The sequence below is a fragment of the Martes martes genome (assembly GCF_963455335.1).
Source record: "Martes martes genome assembly, chromosome: 4".
NCBI lineage: Eukaryota > Metazoa > Chordata > Mammalia > Carnivora > Mustelidae > Martes > Martes martes.
In genome coordinates this window covers 184,117,508-184,140,449 of record NC_137891.1, presented here as the reverse complement: position 1 = coordinate 184,140,449, position 22,942 = coordinate 184,117,508, and the positions used below count along the sequence as shown (strand labels likewise).

Genomic DNA, 22,942 nt, shown 5'->3' with positions numbered 1-22,942 from the left:
CACAGAATAATGATGCTTGGTTGAAATGCTGGTTGCCTACATTAGAGGAAACTTCAAAAGTTCGTTGATTCATACCCAGCCACAGGTCAAATGCTGTAGATTAATTTGGCTTTTGTTAGAAGCAGCTTCTTTCACAGAAGTATAGAGTTAATCAAAGAAGTTGGCCAGGGGCGCCTGGGTGGCTCAGTGGGTTAAAGCCACTGCTTTCAGCTCAGGTCCTGATCCCAGAGTTCTGGGATCGAGCCCCGCATCAGATTCTCTGCTCAGCGGAAAGCCTGTTTCCTCCTATCTCTCTCTGCCTGCCTCTCTGCCTGCCTCTCTGCCTACTTGTGATCTCTGTCAAATAAATAAATAAAATCTTAAAAAAAAAAAAAAATGTTGGCCAAAGTCAAGTATATTTAATAAAAAGATACACACTTTAAACATTTTAAATTTAAGCTATATAAATGTACATTAATTTGTCAACCTCTTACTGCAGGGCCAAGGCCTTTCCTTAAATTGTAGGCTCATTTATTGGACTTCGGATTGTCTTTCTTGCAAAACCAAGCCCATAATTCATCATCTGATTCTTAATTTGGTGGAACAAGAACTAGAAACCTATGAAGAATCTAAATGCAAAATCCTTTAAACTTTTCATCATTGATCATTAAAATTTTATTTTTGCCCCCCCCCTTTTTTTACATTGATCACATCCAAACTTAACAGCTGTTTTTTAACTCAGCATTATCATGTCTTTTACAAACATTCAACCTTGGGGCTGTGCTTGGGTGGTTCAGTGGGTTAAGCCTCTGCCTTCGGCTCAGGTCATGATCTCAGGGTCCCTGGGATCAAGCCCTACATTGGGCTCTCTGCTCAGCGGGGAGCCTGCTTCCCCCCCCCACCCTTCCTGCCTCTCTGACTACTTGTGATCTCTATCTGTCAAATAAATAAAATCTTTAAAAAAACAAACATTCAACTTGGAAAGCGCCTAGGTGGCTCAGTGGGTTGGGCGTCTGACTCTTGATTTTGTATCAGGTCACAAGCTCAAAGTCATGAGCTCAATCCCTGCATCTGACTCCGTGCTGACCATGGAGCCTGCTTGGGATTCTCTCTCTCTGGCCTCCCCCTGCTCACTCACACTGTCTCACACACACTCTCAAAAAATAAAATAATTCAACTTAGGGACACCTGGGTGGCTCACTTGGTTAAGCAGCTGCCTTCAGCTCAGGTCATGATCCCAGGGTTCTGGGATCAAGTCCTGTCTCAGACTCTCTGCTCACCGGGGAGTCTGCTTCTCCCTCTCCTTCTGCCTGCTGCTCCCTCTGCTTGTGATCTTTCTCTGTCTGCCAAATAAATACATAAAATACATAAAATCTTTTTTATTTTTTATTTTTTTTTATTTGACAGAGAGATAGAGACCACAAGTAGGCAGAATGGCAGGGAGAGGGAAAGGGAGATGCAGGCTCTCCACTGAGCAGGGATCCTGATGTGGGGCTCGATCCCAGGACCCTGGGATCATGACCTGAGCTGAAGGCAGCCACTTAACCAACTGAGCCACCCAGGTGCTACTCTAATAAAGAAAATCTTTCAAAAAAAAAAAAGAAGTTCAACTTAGTTTTGTTTTGCACTAAACAAAAATTCCTTTTGCCCTCATGTTTCATGGATTTGCCTAATATTTGATTAAATTAGATGATTTTATTAACTAAAACTGTATAAACAGGTTCAGAACCAAATACTATTGATACTTGGTAAGCACAATACTCAGGTCTTAGAAGCAAAGCGTCTGGCATGGGAGATCGCCCTGTCTAGGATGCTCAGTGCTAACGGACATCTGTCTTTATATTTTAAGAATAAGGAGAGCATAAGTGAATTTGGGAAGTTGCTAGGTGGAATTTGGTTAAGAGAGCTTTTATTCTATTTGCCTAAGGTTTACTGTTTAAAGTTGAACTTAACTCCAGTTTGGGGGTGTGAAGCACATTCGCCTGTGAGCGCTCTCCCGGGGCCCAGCTAGTGCTGTGCAGGCCACAGGGGCCACTGCCGCTTTTCCTCCCAGTCCTGCTTCTGGGTCACCTAACTGACGTGGTTTCCCTTCACGCCACAGCAGCTTCCTACCGTTTCCGGCACTGCGTCACCTGCAGACGGGGTGTTAATGGAGGTGGTGTCCACCATCCTTTCTGTGCCCAGCATTTTCCTTAACTAAATGTCTCAGGAGAGGGACCCGTGTCATTGTAAGCTGTCTGTCAGATTGTGCCCACAGAGTTCTCTGTTCGTTGTCCACTCGGATTTACTTTGCTTCACGGCAAATTTGTTTTTTATGTATTTTTTTTCCTTTTGCTTTGCTCTTTTTTCCTTTCCTTTTTTGTTCTGCTTCTACACTAACAAAAGCCTTTTCTGTGTTTTTGCAGGCTCTTTCTTGATAAGGATATTCCTAGGTATTTTCTGTTTGCTTTTTTGCACATAAAGATTCTAGTTTATCAGAATGCTTTATGTCTTCTGTTGCTTGGACCGCCGTTCTCATTTAGTAGTGTTGCCCCGTGCAGACCTAGGATAGAGCTGCGCCTTATCGTGTACCCTCTGTGCCCTGACTGTCCCTGCTGCGCGCACAGTTTCACACACCGCTTCGTGAGGGCCTGATAGAGCCCCTCTTTCTCGTCCCATTTACTAAACCTGCCCGTTTTATCCTTATGCACCTTCTGCTTCGCCTCCGCTGGATTACAGATTAGAGTGTCACTGCCCTCCTTCCGTGAGGAATCTCAGCCTGGGTCTTCTGTTCTTCTCTTTGTCCTCTGTCAGGAGCGTGAGGCTTTGCTGCTCTGTAGTTTTGCATAAGCCCTCACTGTTTTCTTGGTTTTGGCCTGTGAGGTAGTAGAGACTATTTGGGCCGCTGAGTCTGTGAGAAATAGGTGGTTTATTTTTAAGCATTTCTCTTTCTGCTGTCAGAGCTGCTTGTCTCATCTATTTATTTTCTTCTTTTGGGGTAGAAAAAAAATCCTGGTTCAGTGGTGAAGGAAGTCTTTTCCCATCTCTCTCCACCTCATTTAAGGGAGTTATTTGTCACAGGAGATCTAGGAAACGCAGCAATAGCACGGTTACCATTTGGAAAGGAGCGAGGAGGAGTGGAGGAGGAAGCAAAGTGTGAGGAAACTCTTTCTCGCTGAACTGGGTGCAGGCCAGTGGGACGGGACGTGCTCTGTGCCGAGCAGACCCTTGTCGTGGGGCCTGCCGGGGTGGGGGGCCGCGGGCGGAGCTGGGAGCTGGGCTGTCACTCAGTGCAGTGGTTTGGAGGGGGCGGCAGAACCGGCAGAACGGCTGTCCGGCCAGGTTTGTGGGGCTTTACCAGTAGGAAAAAGGTAGATATTAGAACAACTTAAAAAACAGTTTCTCATGGGGCACCTGAGTGGCTCAGTAGGTGAAGCCTCTGCCTTTGGCTCAGGTCATGATCCCAGGGTCCTGGGATCGAGCCCTACATCCGGCTCTCTGCTCAGCGGGGAGCCTGCTTCCCCCCCTCTCTCCCCGCCTGCCTCTCTGCCTGCTTGTGATCTCTGTCTGTCAAATAAATAAATAAAATCTTTAAAAAAAAACAAAAAACAGTTTCTGGGCGCTTATAAAGTCAAGCTTCAGGTTGTTATTGAAGCGTAAGATTGGTTTTCATGTGGATTTTTTTTGAAAGGTAACAAATAGTAACCAGTTTTGGTATTAAAATCATTCTTTTACTGAAACCTCAGCTAAGAGTAGCCTCTTATTCTTTTATTTCAAATCAGATTTTCTGTACTTAAATTATTCTGCCTGTTTCCTCTGTCAGGCCTCGAAGGTGTTTGTGACATTTCGAAGGCTTGGCGGAACTGGACTGGGATGTGAAGACAGGCTTCCAGGCTCCTGAGGATTTGCTTCTTGCTCTTTGTTGACTGACAGAGGCTTTCTTCCTTCAGTTTCTGTCCACATGCACTTGTCCTTTCCATCTTAATCTCTTTGATTGATCTGGTTTTATGTTTGTAGGCAGAGAAGCAGGCTTGTCCAAAAAAGAAAAGCATAGCTAAGTGCTCCTGGGTGGCGGGTGCGGTGAGAGACTGGGGGCCTGCCTTTTCCTTCCAGGGGATGAAGGCTCCGCTGTGTCGTTAGATTTCAGCACGCCGCAAGTGTTTGTTGGTGTAGGATGCGGTAGTGTCACTGACTGAGTGCCTGGACCGAGGTGACTTGGCTTCTTCTGGATGACTGCCTCTTGCCTTTCTGACCTCAGGACCTTCTACCGTTTCGAGGCCGTGTGGGACAGCTCCCTCCATAACTCTCTCCTCCTGAACCGAGTGACGCCCTATGGGGAAAAGATCTACATGACCTTGTCAGCGTACCTAGAGGTGAGGAGATTGTGAACCTCAATCACCACGAATGGCTGGGCCTGAGCAATGGGCAGATTACCACAAGTGAGGAGGGGAGGTTCAACTGATTGTTTTGTCAGCTGTTTCCTACTGTTCTGACTGTATTAGCTTCTGCTCCTAGTTTCTGTGTAATCACAAAGTCTACGATGGGGTGCCTGGCTGGCTCGGTCAGAAGAGCCTGTGACTCTTGATCCTTGGGGTCATGAGTTCGAGTCCCATGTTGGGTGTGGAGATTCCTAAAAAATAATAATAATAAATAAACTTAAAGAAGGTCATATGGCTTCTATTATAACTTCAGTTTTAGTAACCTAATCACCTTCTTCACAGAAGGTAGGATTTTAAGAAAACTTCGCCTCTTGTTTTTATGGCTTTGGGCAGAGCCTCGTAGTGATTAACAGCGTAGACCCTGGAACCAGCCTGTCTGTTCAGATCCCTGTGCTGCCACTTACTGCCAGCGTGACAGGGACTCTGTGCCTCAGTTCCCCCATCTCTTAAATGGGAGTAGTAATGACGGCATTTCCGTCACAAAGGGGTAGAGAGGTCATACACAAAAGCATTAGAACAGTGCTAGGCACATAATAAATAATAACTATTTGCCATTATTTCAGAAGAAAGTTTTTTTTTAATTTGGGGAAAATAAAGCAGCTGCAAGGACTGCGACCTCCTCTTGCACACACTGTCTGCTGAGCTGCTGTTGAAATAGTTGGTAGAGCTGACGTCTTCCAGCCCCCACCTCCGGGACCAGCTCTCCCACTCTGCGGGGCACAGAGTCCTGCCACAGGTGCTCTGTCTGCATTTAAATGGAGCCCACTTCTTTGTGCTTTCAGCTGGATCACTGCATCCAGCCGGCGGTCATCACCAAGGACGTGTGCATGGTCTTCTACTCCCGGGACGCCAAGATCTCGCCACCACGCTCTCTGCGCAGCCTCTTCGGCAGCGGCTACTCGAAGTCACCAGACTCGTAAGTGTCTGAGACAAGTGTAGCTTCCAGCTGGTTCGCCCACAGCAGACTCAGCAGAGCCCTCGGGGTCCCTGGCTTGCTGTGTCAGGGTCGGCTTCCAGCCTGATAGCGGGAGTGCGGTAACTCCCAGGTGTTGCCATTGACTGAAATACTGATGGATGCGTGAGTGTGTGAAGGGACGAAGGCGTATTACATTGGGACCCTCGCAGAACAGTTTTGCAGGGACTGAATGTTCTTTCAGATGTTAATTCTTACCGATTACCACTGGGATTTTCTTCTGTTAAAGACTTATTCCTATTTAAGGTACATCAAAATACGTCAGGCCTAACACAGGGATTACCTGTGCCTCACTTCCCAGCCTAAACAGTAGGGTTCTGTACCTTCCTAATCACATGCCCCCGAATTCGATGCTCACCATTTCATCCTAGTCAGACTTTCCCCCTCGTCTCTTCTCTTGTGGTAAGGCAGATTTTTAATTTGTATATTTGTATTACACACTTTTGGGTTTATCATTCAATTCATTTCCTCCTGTTGAAGTAATTCAAGAGATTGGGTTGAAAACAAACTCCTTCTAGGAAAAATATACTTCTTAAGTTTAGAATAAGAAAAGAAATAAGAAAAGTCTGTAATTGTATTTGAGGGTGGGCTGCAGTCCCGACAGCAGTGTTTTAAGTAGAAGGAATTGAGATTTTCCTGTTTTGTGCTGTAAGAAGTTAACCAGTTGTTTGTTTTCTTTCGAATAGCAATCGAGTCACTGGAATTTATGAACTCAGTTTATGCAAAATGGCGGACACAGGCAGTCCAGGTAAGCCCTTATGGATGGGGAGCTGATAGTTATCTTTGCCTGTGTTTGGAGTATATTATGTCAAAAATCTATCCTACTCATATAGGATAAATAGAAAATTTTTTAGAAAGCAGATATATTTCATAAGCCATTTTTTTTTTGGTGGTGATGAGTTTTTCTGAGTTACAACACTGTTTGGTTTGAGACCTCCTAAACAGTTATAAAAACTACATTGAACAAAATGTCATGAGGTTGCAATATATTATAACAAATTTTGAGTATTTTAGAATGAATTTGGGTTGGCAAACTTCATAGCCATTTCCCTTTCCACGTTAGTGCCAAAGATACCTCGGCAGGGTGGCTTTATAGGTGCTGTCGAGCTAGAATTCGAACTTCCCGTGCTCTAGGGAGATGGATTATTACATTGAATCTGTACTGTGTCCTTTTTGATGTCTCTTTGCACTGCTGCTGTTCCTCTAGCTTGGTGGCCTTTGTATTTCTGTGTTTATAAACTGGAACATGGACAAAAGTCAGGGTTTTTAAAGAGCATTTGATTAAGGTGAGTTTGAATCATTTTAGAGAACACTTATGGAAGAAGGTCAGGTCCCACAGGTAAGATTTAGATTAAAAACAGAACTTGAGTATGAGTCTAAGTCCCCATAACAGCTAATTATAGTGTCCAGATACCTTCTTAAGAAAGTTTCTTAATTAACATAAATTTATATCTTTGATACGTATAAGCAGCCTAACATTTTTTAAAAAATTGATGGGAAATGATGGTGCTGAAGCTGTCTGTCATCTGGAGTCCTAACCAAGCTTCTGAGTGTGGGGTGTGGCGGGGGGGAAGGGGGAGATGGAGAGGTGGTCCTTTCCTACTTTATTCATAAGTGTGTATTTTTATATATTTGGAACCATAGGGTACAGACTATTCAGTCTTTCTATATTTTCACTTAACACAATAGCTTGGGCATCTTCTCAAGTTGCATTACAGTCTTCATAGTTATCAAAGAATGTAACTCAGTTTTAAAAGAAGTTCAAAGAATTCCTTTAGGGGAAAAGGGATGAATATTTATTAGTAAATAAAATCCCATGTATCTTGAGTAAGTGTCATGATTTGCCATGTGTATGAATTATTTTGAGCTAAAAATGGAATCAGAGTTTTCTCTGAAAAAAAAAAATTGTTTTCTCTTGGCTCAGGCATGCAGAGGAGAAGAAGAAAAATCTTGGATACATCAGTGGCATATGTGCGAGGAGAAGAGAACTTAGCAGGCTGGCGGCCCCGTGGGGACAGTCTCATTCTGGAGCACCAGTGGGAGTTAGAGAAGCTGGAGCTTCTTCACGAGGTACCCAAGGGCAGGAGACGCTCAGGTGAACTCTTGAGCACAAGTCCCAGAATACCAACCACACACTCACCTCCTCTGTGTGATCTTGGCTTTTCGGCTTTCATTCATGATGGAGGCATATTTTCCTTATTAAGATCTTAATGAGCTTTGGGATGCCTGGGTGGCTCAGCAGTTAAGCGCCTGATTCTTGGTTTCGGCTCAGGTCATGGTCTTAGGGTCGTGAGATCAAGCCCCGTGTCAGGCTCGTGGCTTAGCGGGGGGGGGGGGGGGGGGGGGGGTCTGCTGGAGATTCTTTGTCCCTTTCAGTCTCCCTCTGCCCCTTGCCCCTCCACTCACACAGGCACTCTCTCTCCCTCCCTCCATCTCTCTCTCTCATATAAATAAGTAAATAATCCTTTTTTTTTAAAGATTTTATTTATTTATTTGACAGAGATCACAAGTAGGCAGGCAGGCAGGCAGAGAAGGGAAGCAGGCTCCCTGCTGAGCAGAGAGCCCGATGCGGAGCTTGATCCCAGGACCCTGGGATCATGACCCGAGCCGAAGGCAGAGGCTTTAACCCACTGAGCCACCCAGGCGCCCCTAAGTAAATAAATCTTAAAAAAAAAAATCTTGGGTCGGGTCCAGGGATGGAGCCCCGCGTCAGGCTCCCCTGCTCAGCGGGAAGCCTTTTTCTCCCTCTCCCCCTCCCCCTGCTTGTAGTTCTTCTCTTGCTCTGTCAAATAAATAAATAAGAAATCTTTAAAAAACAAAAAAAATCTTAACGAGGTTTATGTCCGCTGAGGCAGCTGTGCTGATCTTCTCAGGTGGAGAAAACTCGCCACTTCCTGCTGCTGCGTGAGAGACTTGGTGACACCATCCCCAGATCCCTGAGTGACTCGTTGTCCCCCAGCCTCAGCAGCGGGACCCTCAGCACCTCCACCAGCATCTCCTCTCAGATCTCTACCACCACCTTTGAAAGCGCCATCACCCCCAGCGAGAGCAGCGGCTACGACTCGGCAGACATCGAAAGCCTGGTGGACCGAGAGAAGGAGCTGGCTACCAAGGTGTGAGTCCCTTCCTCTCGCCGAGACCCCTGGGAGCTGGTTTTTCATTTTCATGTTTCTCTGAGGGCCTCTGTTTCAAGGCCTGTACTCGCTGTGAAGATAGAAATAAGTAAGACTCCGTTTCTACCCTTGCTGCACTCACAGGTGACTCGGTGACAAGCGTGTGGTAGAGGTCTGTGTCTGAGCCTGGGGGAGCCAGAGGAGAGGCCTCCACAGGCCGGGGCTGCGGAGCTAAGCTTGGAAGCCTGCCCCGGAGCGACCACGTAGGCTACGGCTCAGCGCTAGGGAGTCGCTGGGGAACACAGGGAGGGGCAGGACCAGATCTCGCAGGGTCTGGGGACTGGACTAGAGTGCAGTGTCCTGGGGGTGATACAGAAATATCTTAAGCAAGTGTTCGTGTTTTCGGAAGACTGCTGCGGCAGCAAGAAAGAGAGTGGGTTTGGGGTGACAGAGACCCGGGGCACAAAGAGCTGCTGATGGCACAAAGATCTCTCCGGGTGAGTGTGGGTCTCAGCTGAGGCAGGAGGCTGCGGGCTGGAGAGGAAGAGTCGTCACGGAAGAGACACCGGGCGGTAGCGTTGGCGCTCCTTGTTGCCCGGATGGGGTGGGAGAGGGCAGAGGGGTCCCTGAGGATGACTCCCAGGCGTGTGGTGTCTGGGCAGCTGGCCCACAGTGGACGAGAGGGGTGAGAGGGCTTTTGTGCTGTGTTGTTTCAGTAACCGGATGGTCTTCTAGTCAGTTTAGAAAAATAATGTCCATCCAGAAGTCTCCATGGCCTTTAGGACCAGGAGGAATCGGAAGGGGCACTGTTGTGTTCTTAAGCACTTCCAGACTGTGGTGCTGGCAGCTCTTGTCGTCTTGAGAATGGCTTTTTGACCCACTTAATTTCTCTTCATTAGGCATACGCCAGGCTGCCGTTGCTAAATTACATTCTTACTTTATTCTAGACCTTTTGGGGCTGCACCTGAGCTCCGCCGTGGGTGTTAGCCTGTTGTTCCCTCTTCCTGCCTGCATCGAGGGCTTCATGGAACCATTGAAACTCACACCTTCCTCTCTCTCCCCTAGTGCCTGCAACTTCTCACCCACACTTTCAACCGGGAGTTCAGCCAGGTGCACGGCAGCATCAGTGACTGCAAGGTGAGCCGCTCAGGTTCCCCTCCCGGGTTCCCTGCGTGGACGTGGCCTCACATGCGTGTAGCGTCGGGTCTGAGGATGAAGGACGTGCCCTGCTCTTGTGTTTTATTTAATCTCTCCGAGTCGGAACACTGACTTGCGCAGACAAAGGCCCTGCAGTATTATCAGATGTCTCTCACGGTATTATCAGATGGGACACATTTTGGCTTTTCCCGGAATCCCTTGGAGAAGACACTGGTGTGTCACTGTGTGACAGGACACCAGAAGTCCTGAGGTTCTTGGTGGCATTAAATGTTGTTGCCTTCAGCAAAGAGGCGAGTACTGAAAGCGCCTCTACAGTGCTCACTTAGTGCTGGGCCCTGCGACCTTTCCTGCTCCCACTTCCTTCCTGCTGGGGGGGCCTTTGCGCCCTCGCCGTTCCTTTCCTCGGGGTGGTCTCCTTCAGATGTTCCCGTGATTGGCGCCCTTATCTTGCTCATTTTTCTCTCGAACATCCACTCCTTAGCCACCCTCTGTAAAGGCAGCAGCTCCCTGAAGCCGCCTGACCTCTCTCCCTGCTGCATTTTTTGCTGTAGCTCTTACCGCCACCTGACGCCACATTTTATTCTAGTGCAGTTGACACACGGTGTTAAGTTGGCTCCAGGCGTACAACATAGTGATGGAACTACGTACCTTACCCAGCACTCGCCACGCAACAAGTGTCGTCCCCATCTGTCACTGCACGATATTATTACAGTATTCGCGGCTGTATTCCCGACACTGTCCTTTTCATCTGCATGACCGACTTACTCTGTAACCGGAAGTCTGTACCTCTTCATCCCCTTCATGTTTCCCCATCCCCTCACCATCTCCTCTTTGTTTCTGTACTTAAAAGCCTGCCTTTTTCCTTGTTTTTGTTTGTTTATTTGTTTTTTAGGTTCCACATATAAGTAAAATCATGTGGTATTTGTCTTTCTCTGTCATATTTCACGTAGCGTAATACCCTCTAGGTCCATCCATCTTGTTGCATCCATCTTGTTTATGGCTGAATGACATTCCACTGTGTGTATAGACATGTCTTCTCTATCCGTTCATCTACCAGTGGACACTTGAGTCGCTTTCCTGTCTTAGCTAGTGAACATAGGTGAACATAGTGTGAACACAGTGAACATAGGTGTGTGCACGTATCTTTTAGAATTAGTGTTTTCATTTTCTTTGGGTAAATACCAAATAGTAGAATTATTGGATTGTACGACTACCTGACACTTTGCAAATTGTTTGTTGATTTGTTCTCCACTTAGAATGTAAGCTCCTGTGGGGAAATGGACATTGGGGAGGGTATGTGCTATGATGAGTGCTGTGAAATGTGTAAACCTGGCGATTCACAGACCTGTACCCCTGGGGATAAAAACACATTATATGTTTATTAAAATAAAATAAATTTAAAAAAAAAAAGAATGTAAGCTCCTGGAGGACAGGGCCTCTGCCATATTCTTAGAATAGTGCCTGTTGTTTTAAATACTGGGCTCACAGAGATAGGCTCATTTAATTAATGCAGGACAGTCACAGAATGAAAAACCAGCCTGGCCTCTTGTAAATGATTCCTAATATGACAGGCCATAAAGGATTTGTAAGTCATCTTCTTGAGTGAGCTGCAGCAGCAGATATATGAACGGGAGGTCACTGGGTGTCATAGCTCCTCGTTAGAGAGGCATTTTGGGTTTTCAGCTGAATCTCACTTGCTGTCTTCCGTTCGCCCCCACCCCCAGTTGTCTGACATCTCTCCTATCGGACGGGATCCCTCCGTGTCCAGTTTCAGCAGCGCGACCCTCACTCCTTCCTCCACCTGCCCTTCTCTGGTAGATGCTAGAAGCAACTCTCTGGAGCAGAAGTAAGTACGCTAGTTTCCTTAAAGTTTACTTAAAAAAATAATAATAATAAAAGAGGCGGCTGGCTGGCTCAGTTGGTGGAGGGTGCAGCTCTTGACCTCGGGGTCAGGAGTTCGAGCCCCGCATTGGCGGTAATGATTACAAGAAATACATATATACATACAAAAAAGAGGAAGAAAAGGAACCTCAGACTTCACAGAGAGAAGCTAGCCTAAGAACCAAAGATACACCAGCCTTCCTCTAGCTCTGGTTCTCCACTGAGGGCAGAACCACCCCTCTTGGCAGCACTCAGAAGTACGTGGGAGCCCTTTATGGCTATCACAGCCCCAGGGAGATGCTCCTGTTCGTTCTTCCACCATGTCTCACCAGCTTCCTGCACGAAAACCCTTGGTTCCTCTTCTGAATCCCTCTCCTGCACATTTTGGCCTACCATTCCCACTCCTGCGTGGTTCCCTAGTCCTATCAAACAGAGCAAGTCCCCATCTTGGGGAAAACACTTTAAAACTAGTTTGGAAATTAGATTTTGATGGCACAATGAAACATGTTGGTAAGAATAATAGAGACAAATTTAGTCTAGATCCAATGAATTCATCCCTGTAATCACTTGTTTGTGATTCACCGTCACACTCCTGGGCCTGTCTGTGTTCAACGTGCTTGCCTGTCAGAACCCACCTGGTATCGTCCAGCTGTCTGTCTTACTGTACCCACAGGGCCACCAGTGAGTGTGGCTGAGAAAATAGCACAACCAGGTGATTTAATTAATTTGGGATGTCATCAACTATAACCTTATTTAATGGGCTGCCACTAAGAAAGACAAAAGCACTGCCAACCAAAATGTGGCCTGTCATCAATTGTAAGATACGTCCCAACTTGAGAAATGGTGAAGTATTTAAAAGGGATTTTTGGAATGGGTGAGATACAATTCACCAGGCTAAGCTGCTCTGTGATAACTCACAGTGCAGTGTGTAGGCGCTCCTGCTCATGTCACGTCCCAGGCTGCCCTCAGGCGGTGGTCATTCGGGGAAGCCAGCTTCTTCCCACTTGTTTGCTTTCTCCGCCAAGCCCCCTAGGGCAGTGGCACTCCAATGTCAGAGCGCACCAGCGTCACCCGGGAGGCTTGTAGAGATGGGTAAACGTCCATCGTTTCTAATTCTGTAGGTCTGGGTTGGAGCCCGAGAATTTGAATTTCTAACAAGTTTCCAGGTGAAGGTGTCGCTGCTGGTTAGGGATGACACTTTGAGAAGCACTGCCCTAGTTGTGGCCTGGGAACAAAATAGAAACACGTAAGGGAGTGGAGTTGATGCCCCTGACACTTCCGTTTGGAGGGCTTCAGAGCGGGAAGAGGGACGGCGTGACTCGGTGACTTTTGTAACTTCTGAAGGGTGACCCCAGTTAAAGCTGGAATTAACATTCTGATACTGCTTGTCTTCTCAGCCGAGCTCTCTGCAGCCGATGTTTGCAAGGCCCCTGCTGGTGAGGGGGGCTCGTTCCTCCCGGTGAGCGGGGTGGACTCGTTATGCATGCACCTCACTGACGCTCCTCTTGCCCCTAACCTGTCTCTTTTAAAGGACCCCAGAAGCCAATTCCCGGGCCTCTAGTCCCTGCACAGAATTTGAACAGTTTCAGATTGTCCCAACTGTGGAAACACCCTATTTGGCCCGAGCAGGAAAAAATGAATTTCTCAATCTTGTTCCAGATATTGAGGAAATCAGACCAGGGTGAGTACTGTACTGACCAGGGGTGCCGGGTATAAAAGACAGATCACAGTACTTTTCTCTCTGCTCTTGTACCCGAGGTGCACGTTGCTGTCTAATGCCAGCGCAGTCTGGGCTAGGGAGCGGGGCTGGTTCCTACCCCGCGGTGTCCCATCAGGCACGTCACCACACCACAGTGTGCTTGGGGGGCGGCACTTTGTGTTCTTTTGCTGTGTTACTTTAGCAGAGAAGATTCGAGGCCAAACAGATCTTTGGCCCGTTTTGTTCATCCTAGGCACTGGGCCTCGGTGAGACCTATTTTTGTGTTCCTCAGGCCATGATCACTTTCTTTTTGTAAACAACCAGCCACTGTCCTATTGTCCTTTTTAGCTCCGTGGTCTCTAAGAAAGGGTACCTGCACTTCAAGGAGCCACTTTACAGCAACTGGGCTAAGCATTTTGTCGTGGTCCGTCGGCCTTATGTCTTCATCTACAACAGCGACAAAGACCCCGTGGAGCGTGGCGTCATTAACCTGTCCACGGCTCAGGTGGAGTACAGCGAGGACCAGCAGGCCATGGTGAAGGTCAGTCCGGCTCTGTCGGCCGATGGTTGCCATGGTTACCCCTCCCTTCCGAGTTCTAAACTCTCTGCGGTGTGGTGTGGCCTCTCTCCTGTGTGTCTGGTCTCCCTGAACCTTCAGTGTGAGGTGCTTGGTGCCCTAGGAGGCTGGCAGGGTGGTCTCCGCTGTCAGCAGCCATCGTAACTGTCCCGTCCCCCTGCGTCTCTTTCAGACACCCAACATCTTTGCCGTGTGCACAAAGCATCGTGGGGTCCTCTTACAGGCTCTCAACGACAAAGACATGAACGACTGGTTGTATGCCTTTAACCCACTCCTTGCTGGCACGATACGGTACGAAGTCATCCTCGTGTTTCCTCCTCCTTGTTGGCTTTTGGTCAGTGTAAATCAAGAAGGAAGTCTTGTTCCCAAAACGTAGGTTGAAGATAGAGGAAGGACAGCCGCGTAAGCGTGGTTGTAACGTGGGGACGAGACCTCCGCTCGTCATCAGCTATGGCCTGCCGTTCTGAATGGCTAAGGGAAGCTGGTCACATGTGCATCCAACTAACATCCTGCTTTGATTTTTTTTTTTTCAAGATTTTATTTAATTTCCTGAGTCAGGGGAAGGTGGTGAGAACCTTCATGGTCTCCCAGTAGTCCAGCCTGTGAGCCAAGCCTCTGATCCTGTCAGGGCTTGTGTCCCAGGGTCCCCCACAGCTTAGCCTACCTACTCAGGAGCCTAGAGACCTGGGCCTTGAGTGCTGGAGGGGAAGAGGATCAAGGAGGGGAGTGCTGAGGGAGAGACGTCTGGATCTAGCTTTCTAACCCTCCTGTTCCTCTGTCACCTTAGGTCAAAACTCTCCCGCAGATGCCCCAGCGAGCCGAAGGACTGAGTGACTGTGCTGAGCGCCCTCACTCGCCTGTGAGAGATAAAGAAAGTGTTGCCTCTCACTTCTCTCTGTGATTCTTGACGGCCCCTCTCGTGTGTAAGCCTGTGGAATAACCGCTTTCCCTCCTGTCAACACTCTTTCCAGCTCTCCGGGCCCCCGTCTCCATTGCTCCGTACCCTTCTCTTTTTTCTTGTGCTGAGAATCTCAGTAGTAGCATGTGGCCTAACAAAAGGGAGAAAAACAAACAAAAAAACAAAAACAACCCAGAGGGGATCCAGTGACTCTCCAAATCATTTTTTCGTGTCTTTTGGCTTCCTTTTGTATAATGGGTCCCCGTTATGACCGCCTGTGATGTCGGCACTGTGTCTTTGTCTGGTTTTTAAGACAACGTAATACTTCTTTTCCTTTTCTCTATTTGTGATGTCACTTTAATTTTGGGGTGGGGGGGTGGCGTAGAGACTACGGGGAGGGGAAACATCTAGCTCTTTTCAGAACCTAAAAGGAAAAAACTTAACCTTTCCCTCTCCATTTCTTTTTGCCATTGCGAATCCCTGCATTTCCTTTCAGGGAAAAGGTGGTCATGAGTTTAGAAACGGCACAGGTGTGTTCTCTGAAAGTAGAGCTTATTTAGAACGGGGTTATGCGGTTTTCTTGTAGTGGGAGAGAGAAGGCAGGACTTGTTAGCGGGCCTGGAATGGCGGCTACTGCTGACCTTTAAGGAAGGGAAGAGCCCAGGATATCACCCGTGGAGTTGAGAGGACGGTGGAATCTGACATTGTATCATGAAGGGAGGCAGACGGTGAGATGAGGAGAGTTCCTCCCAGCAGGCGCTCCTGTGAACCACTCTTCTCTCAGAGTTTCTCATTTTTCTTCTTGGCATTAGCGATGGTGGTACAGTTTGGGATTAGTGCGGTGTCATACACAAATGTCCCACAAGGGGGGAGTGACTTTCTGCTAATGAATTTGATGGTCGTTGCTGTCATTATAATTCTGGTGATGCTGAGTAGTGACCTCGTGATTGTTGTAGCTCCTTTTGATCAAAGAAATGTAACTTTCAAGTTCAAACTTGGAAGTCTCCCTCTGAATCCGGGGGTCGTCTCCAGTGATCCTGGTCAAATGGAAAATGCTTTCAGTAATGCGTCTCCTCCCATAATCAGAAATAAGCAGACACGGCGGGCTTTGCCTTTTGGATCGAGAGATTAAAACAAATCCCCTCCCACCACTGAAAAAAAAAAGAAAAAACAAAAGGACCCCCGGGGGCAGAGCGGAGGCCCACCTGAGCCCTGGCCCCAGTGGCTGGCTGCTGCCCCGACCTTGCCTTCCTGGGATGTGGAAACACCGCCGGAGAAAGAGGAAGCCCGCGGCCGACAGTCTCCTCCTCTGACGGAACAGGGGCCTCTGCCTCCAGACGCCATCGTGGAAGAAGATGAGATGCTCTTTTTTCTTTCAGCTGCCGGGAAGTCTTATAGGAACGGCCTGGGGAAGGGAAGGCCTGCAGGTTAATTCAGCTGCTTTGCCGGTTGATGTGGGGCGTTCTGTACCATCCTTACCCCCTCACACACACCCCTGTTGGCCGTCCCTCAGGCACTCGGCAAAGTGTCTGCCCTCTCTCACCTCGTGGAGACTGAGGGTCTCCAGCCTTGAAGTTGCTGCCTTTCCGGTGGTGCGGACCAGCTGGTTTTCCGCGTCGGGCAGCTCGGGGCAGGGGCTCGTGCCCGCTGTGGAATAGAGCTGGGCAGGCGCGCGTCAGCGGACCCTTGCTTCTGACCTCCTGGTGGGGCTCATGTCTGAGAACAGGTCTTCTGGCTTCGGTAGAGTTGCCTTGCGGAGAGGAGGAAAAGTGAATCATGGCAAGCTGGAGAGAAAGGATAGAAATCCCAGGCTGTGATCTTAGCTGAGAAGTGATCAATAAAAACTCCAGGTTTTTTTTAACTTCCTTCCTCTCCTTAAAACGTAGGTCATTAACTATGATGTTACTTGTTTTCTAAGCAGTGCGTGAGATTTTCAATGTAGTTAAAGGTTCCTTCGTTGTCTAATGGGCACAGTATGCCCTTCTGTGCCCTTCTGGTGTAGACTCAAATCCAGGATCTGTTGGTGTTTAGAGACCGCTGCTGGACCGGAATGAAATCTTATTTCAGGGAAATGAAGATGAAATTCGAAGGTCACGTTTTAAAATGAAGTCACGGGTGCCGCTGCTGTTTGTCGTGAAGTCTGACAGAGGGACCCATGTCCATGGCAGAGGGAGGTGGGGAGGGCTGAGGGGGAGTCAAATCATGGGATACACTGAAGTGACGTTTGGTTTTTCTTCTAACTCAAAACTGGCTTGGAAAGTCTTTGCTTTGGAGGTGTCAGAGATGAGAGCTGGCGGCACTGGACTGTTCGTAACACCCCTGGGTGAGAGGGCCCCTGAGGAAGCAGGACGTCCACGTCCGGCGGGGGTCTCTGGCACCGGTGCTTTGCGCCATCTGAGGACGGCCCTTGTTGGTTCCCCTTTCCTTTGGCGGCCCGTGTCCAGGTTGGAGCTGGAACGGTTTCAGGATTAATGTTCCCTTTCTGCGCAGACCCCTCCCCACTTCAAAGCTGAAAGACCATTTATAGCAGGAACTACTTACGAGGCTTTAACTAAAGCCAGGGTGGCAGGAAAGTTGCTATTTAATATTAACATATTAATATTAGTAGTTCAGGAAACTACCTTTTGAGGGTTTTTTTTAATGTGGTGTTTTTTTTTTTTTGCCCTCAAAAGCACTCCTTTAAACAAGCAAAAAACAAAAAGAGAAAGCTCCTACACAAAGGAAGGACAAATGAGTGCTCGCTAAAAGTAATCATGTCCTCCCCTCCTTCCCCACCCTCCTACCTCCTGCCAAAGCCAAACATGACCTCACAGCCCGCACAGGGCCGGCGCCCACAGCCTCCTCACCTCTGCGCCCGCCTGGGAGTCAGCCAGCTCTCGGGCCGGGCTGTGCAGGGCCAGCCAGCCGTGCACACGGCCAGGGGTGCAGGGAAGGGCTGTTGCTGGCAGCGGGGTGGGCACCCAAATCCTAGCACATCGTTAGACGCTCAAGCCATCACTGCGAGAAGGAAAGTGATTGCTCCCGGCTAAGAAACCATGGTTGCTTTACATTTTTTCCCCCTTCAGCTGCATTGAACTTCCGCAACTACTCGATATTTTCAGTGGGGTTTTTCAGCTCTTTTAAGATGAAGGAATAAGTTAAATCATTGTGAAAGATCTTTAGGGGTCTAAAAATGACTTCTCCTGGCACATATTTCAAAGCAAAGACTTCGTTGCCTGCTGCTTGTTGTGATTTACAGGGATATTTAATTTTTAAAGGTATTTGTATATTTATACAGCTGTAATGAATTGCACATTGGCTTGGGGAAGAACGGATGACCCAGTGCGGAGCAGCTCTGGTACGCTCCCATTTCCTCGCGCTGTGTCCATGTGGGTCCCCCAGGACGGGTCAGGGCTGGTCGGTCTGTTAGACTTGGGCCCTTCATTTTTGCTTTGGGTTCCCTTTCTGAAATGTGATTGTTAACCTGCTCCTTACAAAGAAGACACTAATTCCGCTGCTGCTCTCAGAAGGTTTGCCGAATGTACTTGCCAGAGGCCTCGGACTTGTGTGCGCAGGGGCTGTCCACCGTGGCCGGCAGCACCCACCCAGCGTGCGGCCAGACTGTGACTGTGTGCAGGGGATGGACCAGTTGTGCTTCCTTAGGAAACGGAAATGTCAGCTGAGAGATGATCTGCGCTTGTTCAAAAGGCCATTTATGAAATTCGGATTTGAGCCCCATGAAACCTTAGGAAAGCCTCTGATCATTTAATGGAAAGAATGAGAGTTGATGCAAATGTCCTGTTAAAAGCTGTGCTCAGAAAGTCCGAGCTGAGGTTGGTCTCTTGCCAAACCCTGGCTGTTGCATGTCGTCCTCATGTCTTCAAGTTCCCTTTCTCCAGGCTGCACATTCTGGCATCGGTTTGTCCGAGGACTCCAACGGCCCTCTCGCGTGCAAGGCGCCACCCGTCGGGATTTCGGGTCTCTTCTCACCATCCGCGTGCGCTGCCACGGAACCCGTGGAGCACACGTGGCCTTTCTGAACCAAGACTTTGCAAACTGATCTCTCCCCAGTAAGGAGTTGAGCACATTAGTAACAATGTACATTATTAATTTCAGATTTTCATTTTCATGTTTTATTATGTAAATATTACCTGATGTTTGGAGCTTGAGTATACAGAATGTAAATATAGTTCTTGTATTTGTACTAATTCTGGTTCTTTTGCTGTATAGCCTTAGATGTGCAATGCGGACATTATCTAACTGTGTATGGTAACCTTGCATCACGGAACTCTTAGTGAACGAGGTAGACATAATAAAGGTACAACCAGTGCATCAGAAGGCTCTGGACGTGTGTTTGTTCTCCTAACTTGAAAGGGACCTACACAAGCTTTTTTTTTTTTTTTTAAGATTTTATTTATTTATTTGACAGACAGAGATCACAAGTAGGCAGAGAGGCAGGCAGAGAGAGAGGAGGAAGCAGGCTCCCTGCTGAGCAGAGAGCCCAATGTGGGGCTCGATCCCAGGACCCTGGGATCATGACCTGAGCCGAAGGCAGAGGCTTTAACCCACTGAGCCACCCAGGCGCCCCTACACAAGCTTTCTTGACTTGCAAAGATGTTACTGTGATGTGACCGGCGTGTTCTTTTCTGATCATTCAGAGTAGGGTTATTTTAAAGCCAGATGCTGTTTCTTTGAAAATGCTTTCCTCCCAAGTGCTGTCCGGGCTCTGCCGAAGCCTGTCCTACGTACCTACCAGGGGTTCTCCCGCGGGTGGTGTGGTCTTTCTGGTGGAGAGGGGACTCACGTGCCATTCTGCTGAGTGTCACAAGTTCCCGTTGTGAGCAGAGCCTGAGCAGGGACCAGTGTCCTAGTGGTCTGGGGGATATGGGGGTGGGACAGAAGACGGGAGGGAGAAGCAGCATTCAAACAAAGGGCGGTGATGGGGTCGGTGCCCATCTGAGAGGCCACCCCATGCCTGCGCCTGGGGCGCGATAACTCGGCAGCAAACAGAACGTGTCCCAGCATTCTTGTCCCTTTGAGGAAAGACCTTTGTGTCATGAATGTGGAATGTGTATCATCGAGTGGTCAGTGACAGAGCAAATGGCCACTGAGTGGAAGGTGAGAGGGGATGGGAGGGAGGCATCCTAGAGCTTGTCGTCAGGAAGTCCTTTGTCGGCGGAGGACTTTTGAGCAGACACTTGAACGAGGGAGCGGGTATGCATGCCAAGCCTGGGCAAGGAGGTCTCCAGGCAGAGAAGCCAAGCCCTTGGGGCCGCAGTGTCCTCTGTAGGGCCCAAAGGTAGCAAGGAGGCCCGTCTGGGTAAGGGGGAGAGCGCTAGAGCCGTGGCGGCCCCAAGTAGCCAAAGACGAGGTGTTTAAGGCTTAGGTAGCTCCAATTCCATTAGTGTGAAGTAGAAGTCAGTGAAGGGTTTGGGGCGATGAGTCACGTGGTCCTATTTGTTTCCAGAAGCCCGTTCTGACCGCTGAGTGGAAAACAGCCTGTGGGGGTGTGGGTGGGGGTTCGTGGAGGAAGGGAGACAAAATAGGAAACTGTTGCCCAGTGTCCCCAGGGGAGGGCGGCAGCTGGGATGCAGGTAGGAGCAGTGAAGGCGGGAGGTGGGGTCCGACCGGGATATTCTGACGTCAGAGCCCGCAGATTCGCAGAGCCACCGCACGTAGCCGGGGAGAAGGGCAACGAGCGATGCGTGCCTGGGCGCATGGAACGTGGTGCAGTTGCCTGAAAACGAAGATTGGGAGAATTCGGGGGGCGGGGATGGTGCTCGGTGAAGGATTTGGTCTGGTCATGCTCACCTGGAAACCCCGCCATTTGCACCTGACTCTGCAGCCACCGAGGCGGCTGGACTCAAGGGGAGCGGTGGGGCGTTTGGGAGTTGTCAGCGTGAGGGTGACAGAGCCAGGCAGAGGCGAGGAGGCCCGGGCACGAGTAGCCGCTGAGAACCGAGGCTCGAGTCCTAAACGCCGCCACCGGGACAAGTCAGGAGCCGGAGGACGGACACGGAGGAGGGGCGGCGGAGAGAGAGGGACACCGGCAGCCCGGGCTGAGGATGCGGTGAGGACAGAGCCACTGAGAACTGTGTCCAGGGCAGCTGCGACAGGTTAAGGTCGAACCGAGCAGCGACCGCGGGTTTTGGCAACAGGGAGGTCCAGGATGTGTGAGGGAGCCAGAGGCGCCCAAGAAATAATGAGGCTCGCAGCAGATCAGAATCATCTCCTCGGTTACTATGAAAGGTTCTGTTAGAGAGCATGAGGGTTAGAGCGCTGGTGCCCCGACTCCCGGGCGGTCTCCTTGAGCGGGGATTCTGGCTTGCAGGCTGCGGTGTGGCCCAAGTCCCGCATGTCTTACCAGCTTCCAAGGGGGACGCCAGTGCTGCTGTCGTGGGCCGCCTCCGAGGTGCAGAAGTAGAGAGGAACAGCAGACTGTGTTCTCGGGGGGCAGGTGAGTCTTCCTGGAGGAGAGGAAGTGGCCGTGCTGTCCATGCTTTCCAAACTCGCACTGACTACTTCTCTCCCGGGGTTCCTTGAAGGGCTGGCGGGAGCAGGAAGTTTCCAGTGATGGGGCCCACGTCACGTGGAAGGAGGCGTCAGGAGTGGCTCTGCCCTAGCAAGGTCATTGGTGAGTAGAGCAGCACTGTCTTGAGTGGTGCCAAAGAAAGCCCACCTGGGGGAGGTTCAAGGGCAAAGGGGAGGAGAGGCGGTTGCAATAGTATGGATAATTCTTACGGAGATTTGTACCATAGAGGGGGAAAAAGAACAAGGATACTGAGTTTTAAGGAGGGAGTGATACGTACAGACGCGTGTGTGTGTGCGCGTGTGTGCGTGTGTGCATGTGTGCGCGCGCAGACTGGGTAAGTGAGCAGGAAGGGACACCTGGCCCTGGGAAGAGAGCCGGGTGGAGAGCTTTGCTAGAGCCATACCCTGGAGGCTGGGGCGGTGGCGCGCTGGGTCTCAGCCCCCCGGGGGCTCTGGGAGGCCAGGCACGGCGGGAGCACACCCAGGGCCACTAGTGGTTGCCACAGTTTCTCTCCGTGGGCCTCCTCAGCCTTCGAAGGTGGGAGGGCTCCAGGGGTTATGCCTTCCTGAACCCTACCGGACTGTGCACTGACTCTGACTTGCTCTCACAGAGTGGGGTGTCTCCTGCAACAGGGCCTCATCCTAGCTCGTGGACACTTGGTGCCTCACCAGGGTCGCTCTCTTGAGAGTCGCCATGTCTCTCACAAAGCTGACACATGGGACGTCGGGAGGTCCCCTGGAACAGTGCACATTGAATGCATTACTTTCCTACCTGGTGGTACTTGTCTTTCCACTTGCGGTCGGGTTCCCTTAGGAACTCTTGGTCTCTGCACAGCCCCTTTTAACCTAGCTTTTTGAGTACTTTACCTGCTTGTTACTCTGGCTTTTGAAGATATGGTCTCCTGGCTTTTTTCCACAATTGTTCCTTCTATGTCGCACGTGAACGAGTCCTTTGAGTTCAGATGGAGGAGTTAGAGCAAGTGAGTGGCAGAGCTGGGATTTTCACATCTGCCCCAACTAGTATGTTTGTTAACTCAGACACCTTCTTACGTAAATCTAACAAAGGATTCTGCTCTGGGAGAGTTGCATACAAGGGCTGTTTTTGTAGAATTCATAGCTGTGCTTTGATCTGGGATTTGGGGATTTAGGGCAGGGCAAAAAGGTAAGGTGAATAATAATGTGAGTTGACTTTCTTAAGCATTGTAAGCCAAGCATTTGAGGATTTTCTAAAAACTAAAGGTCAGCTTCCTCTGGTTCTAACAAGCCTTGGCTTTACTCTGTTGGTCTCTGGGAGAGACTTGCCTCTGTCGCTGCCCGGCCGTTGTGTGCGGGTCTCAGCCTATCAATACACGTGTTGTGGCTAGACCAGCCCTGTGGTTGAGGATTTTCATTGCAAGGTGCCCCTCAGCAAAAACAATCAGGAAACCGGGAACAACAACAACAGAAAAGTTTATTATTTTTACAGGACCTGGAAATTGCCTGGCACTCCTGGGGCCACCCAGCAAGGTTACAGTTAGAGCACCCAGGCCTGGGTTCTGCTTTTATTAGGGGAGGAGGGGACCCAGGGTTTAGCTGGGTTCACTTTTTTTTTGGTAAGATTTAATTTATCTATTTGTCAGAGGGGGAGAGAGAGCACAAGCACGGGGAGAGGGAGAAGCAGGCTCCCCCCCGAGCAGGGAGCCAGACACAGGGCTGGATCCCAGGACCCCGGGATCATGACCTGAGCCAAAAGCAGA

The 22,942-nt window shown here is 49.4% G+C and overlaps 1 protein-coding gene across 2 annotated transcripts in view; it reads left to right on the top strand.

Annotated features, from left to right (window-relative positions):
• KIF1B (kinesin family member 1B) overlaps positions 1-17,385 on the top strand; it is a 149,059-nt gene extending 131,674 nt beyond the window's left edge. For both annotated transcript variants that reach the window (XM_080801428.1, XM_080801427.1), the window contains 11 exons: positions 4,217-4,331; positions 5,180-5,313; positions 6,057-6,118; positions 7,295-7,440; positions 8,244-8,483; positions 9,549-9,620; positions 11,366-11,487; positions 13,054-13,203; positions 13,570-13,762; positions 13,971-14,089; positions 14,586-17,385. In XM_080801428.1, coding sequence (XP_080657554.1) covers positions 4,217-4,331; positions 5,180-5,313; positions 6,057-6,118; positions 7,295-7,440; positions 8,244-8,483; positions 9,549-9,620; positions 11,366-11,487; positions 13,054-13,203; positions 13,570-13,762; positions 13,971-14,089; positions 14,586-14,628 — 1,396 coding nt within the window. In that variant the 3' untranslated portion in view covers positions 14,629-17,385. The remainder of the gene's footprint in view (positions 1-4,216; positions 4,332-5,179; positions 5,314-6,056; positions 6,119-7,294; positions 7,441-8,243; positions 8,484-9,548; positions 9,621-11,365; positions 11,488-13,053; positions 13,204-13,569; positions 13,763-13,970; positions 14,090-14,585) is intronic.
• The last annotated feature ends 5,557 nt before the right edge of the window (positions 17,386-22,942 follow it).